The following is a 3571-nucleotide window of genomic DNA, read 5'->3' on the forward strand; positions in this document are numbered from 1 at the left end:
AAATTCAAAATCACATATTTTATGAGAATCAATTCAAGTTTTCTCTAACTGTGAACATTTAAAGACCCCTTGACAGTAGGAAATAAAATAAGAGTTGGCGAATATCGTGAGCCAAATGTCAAATGCTGTTGGTGAACGTGAACGTTCCATGTTTACATCCACCCTCCTTTCCCCCCATACATAGCCTAATTATGGCATCCCCCCCCCCCCCCCATGTCCCTGAAGTCTTCTACATCTATTTCACTGCATCCATTCCCTGGTCAGGAACATTGATACATTTCCTGCCACTTCCATGTTTACATCCACCCTCCTTTCCCCCCATACATAGCCTAATTATGATATCAACCCCCCTTCCCCCATATATTACAATATACCGCTGTCCTAGTAAAATCTACATCATTGCACACTGCCTTGTGTTGCTCGAATTCATCAGCCCAAATAGGGGCAGAAAAGTAAGAATAAAATGAATTTATGTTAATTTCAAAAGGTGAATATCAAATGTAAGCAATTGAATTCTATGTTTGTATCATCCAAACAGATAAAGTTTGCAATAAAATATTATATTTGATATTAAAGAGATTGTAAAGAGGTTTTCTGAACTTTATATTTGCATGGGAGACACTGAAAGCATCGAATTTGCACCATTCCAATTTTCAGTCAGACCTCTGTGATTCTAGCAACTCCACTAAATGTTTTATGACATCACTAATCAAAAGCTGCTTAGATATTATTAGTAGCTTTAGATTAGTGACGTCATAAAACGTTTGTTTTAGTGGAATTGCTATATAATCACGGACAGCTGTCTGAGAATTGGAATGGTGCAAATAGATGCTTTCAGTGTCCCCTATACACATAAAAGGTTTAGAAACCTCTGTACAATCCCTTTAAAGTGTGAGAGTCAATTTTTGTTTTTTATTCTTCTGTCACTTTCCTCTTTTTAGCTGGATCATCAAATTTATAATGGGCCATATAATGATAACGATGGAAACAAGGGTGGGGACACATTCTAACTTTGCAAACAGAACATCCGAAAGTTGTGTCTACTCTATTGATGTGAACAGTACACTTTGACTGACTGTCAAATTTGAAAGGCGAATGATCTAATTCACGATTTAAACGTGAATCTGGATTTACAACAGGGCCAGTTGAAGGACGACCTTGACGTGAGGTGTACGTGCGTCCACCTATCAACCCGTCAATAACTTTGACAAAAAAGTCTTTCTGAGTTATCTTTGAACCAATGTTAATTTTCTTATATAAAAGAAATGCCTGCACCACAGATAATCTTAGTAAATGAAAAAAAATTTGCAAATACCAAGTTTGTGATTTCATGTGACGTCTGTAAGTGGAGACAAGTTGATCAGAAAGATCTACACCCCCCATAAATGTATTATAAATGTCAATAGCTTTAGGCTTACTAATGTCAATAACTGTTCCAAATTTATCACGTCTGCTCACCATTATATCTGTAATACTGTCAGGAATGTTTGTAAGTAAATTCACTGCTCTAGTATCCTTCCATGTAATTGCCAATATATTCCCTTTCATCCGCTTCAAACTTTCGCCCCGTTTCAACTTCTTCACTTTGTCACATTTAGGTTTCATATCCAATGGTAAGCCTTTCCTATTAGAATTCACAGTTCCGCAAGATAAAGTTCTCCTTGATTGTAACTCTTCCATCAGTTCAATACTGGTGTAGTAATTGTCCATAAATAAAATATGTCCTTTGTGTAAATATTGTTCAGAAATATCCAAAACAGTTTGTGCAGTCTTGGAAAAAGTTGTATCACCACGCATACCAGTATACGGTATTATATTTAACACATATCCAGTAGTCGATTCTGCTAACGTAAATAATTTAATTCCCCATTTCACAGGTTTTATTTTAATATATTGTTTAATTTTCAATCGACCTTTAAATTTTATCATCGTTTCATCTACTGCTAATTGTCTTGAAGGTTGGTAAATTTCTTGAAAGCGTTTAATTAAATATTGTAAAATATGGTCCACTTTCCAAAGTTTGTCACTTTTATCAACAGTATTGGACATATTGTCAACAAAATGGAAGTATGCTAGTATTTGTAAGAAACGTCTACTTGTCATGGTTTTGTTGAAGCCTGGTGTTTGCAACAACCAATGTTTTGCCCAATAATCTGCAAGGCGTCCCTTCTTCTGTACAATTCCCGATGCCAAAACGAGACCAATCCAAGCCTTGAATTCTGGAACAGTGAGGTCTTTCCATTCGGGATGGTTTTCACCTTTTCTTGGGGGTTGTTGCCTACACTGAGAAGCATATCTGTTTGTTTCTATCACTATGTCACGAAGAAGGTAATCAGTGAAAAAAAGATAAAAAAGTTCTACTTCTGACTTCCTTGAAACTTCATCAAAATTATTTACACCAACAGTTTGTGAAAATCTGATATCAGGGGGGTTGTGAATATTCTGTGTCCATTGTTGTCTGTTTTGTGCAGGAAATTCAGGAATAATACCTCTATTTACTTCAACTTCATATTCAGTTTCATCAATTTCATTTTCACTGGCATTTTCGGTCAGAATACCGACAGCAAAATTTACATCATCATGGCCATCGGGCTTACTTCCAGGCCTACTTGTTGAACTGTCAAAATCGGCAGTAGAATCATTATCGGAATCGGAAGAGTTTTCATCAATGGGAATAATAAAATCAGCGTCTTCTACATCGCTGTCACGATCAATTGATTCATCGTCACCAGATTCCCAAAATGAAGGATCATTAACAATGGCCGAGGCCGATCTTTTGGCCATTATTTACAAAAAAAAACAAAAAGAATTGACAGCAGGCGGCCATTTTGATTGTTTACCAAAGGGGAATAACTCCTTTTCCAAGAACACAATTAATTCTTTACCAATGTAACGTAATTTTCGAAGATTTTACCGCAAATGCCGTTGTACGTAATATTACGTACTGTAGTCGGAACGGCTTTTTATTTTAGTACGTAATATTACGTACAGTAGTCTTAAAGGGTTAATCCCAGCTCGTACTGTTTATTGCGATCGAGTTCATACTCGTAGTCTAGAGACAATTTAATGTATATTGCTAATATTATTTCTAATCTATTAACTAGTTCCTCGTTGTTATCTGGTAAAAAAGTTATACCTTGCCCAGATGCCACCATATCATCGAATTCGTCTATTTCTTGTGTGATTGGTGTATAATCTTCTGCATAATCATCTACATCCTCTTCATCCTGTTCAATTACTCTTTTATATAGTTTAACTTCTTTCGATCTTCTTGTTTCGGGTCCCGACTTTCTTATTGCATCTAGAAATTTTGAGTATGCTACTAAATCCTTGTAATCGGCAATTTCAACATCCTCGCCATTCATTAAATCTATTAACCCTTTTGTTAATGTGTATATAAAATCTGTTGAGTCGATTTTGAATTGTGGTGAATTTCCACTAAATCTTATTCTAAAACCATTAAACAATAACCCCACTTCATCAATGATTGGTGAAATGCTCTTTGGTAAATCTGAGTCAGGGTTTGAAAAAAGACGTTTTATATCGTCTAATGTCCTAATTATAATACCAT

General features: G+C 35.6%; 1 protein-coding gene across 1 annotated transcript; it reads right to left on the minus strand.

Moving 5' to 3' along the window:
- Positions 1-912: 912 nt before the first annotated feature.
- Positions 913-2784, minus strand: LOTGIDRAFT_176644 (hypothetical protein; the record flags this gene model as incomplete). Its single annotated transcript, XM_009055131.1, has 2 exons — positions 913-1202; positions 2490-2784. The coding sequence occupies 2 exons, from the start codon at positions 2782-2784 to the stop codon at positions 913-915; spliced, it is 585 nt and encodes a 194-aa protein (XP_009053379.1).
- Between the last annotated feature and the right edge of the window lie 787 nt (positions 2785-3571).

Source organism: Lottia gigantea (genome assembly GCF_000327385.1).
Source record: "Lottia gigantea unplaced genomic scaffold LOTGIsca_2338, whole genome shotgun sequence".
NCBI lineage: Eukaryota > Metazoa > Mollusca > Gastropoda > Lottiidae > Lottia > Lottia gigantea.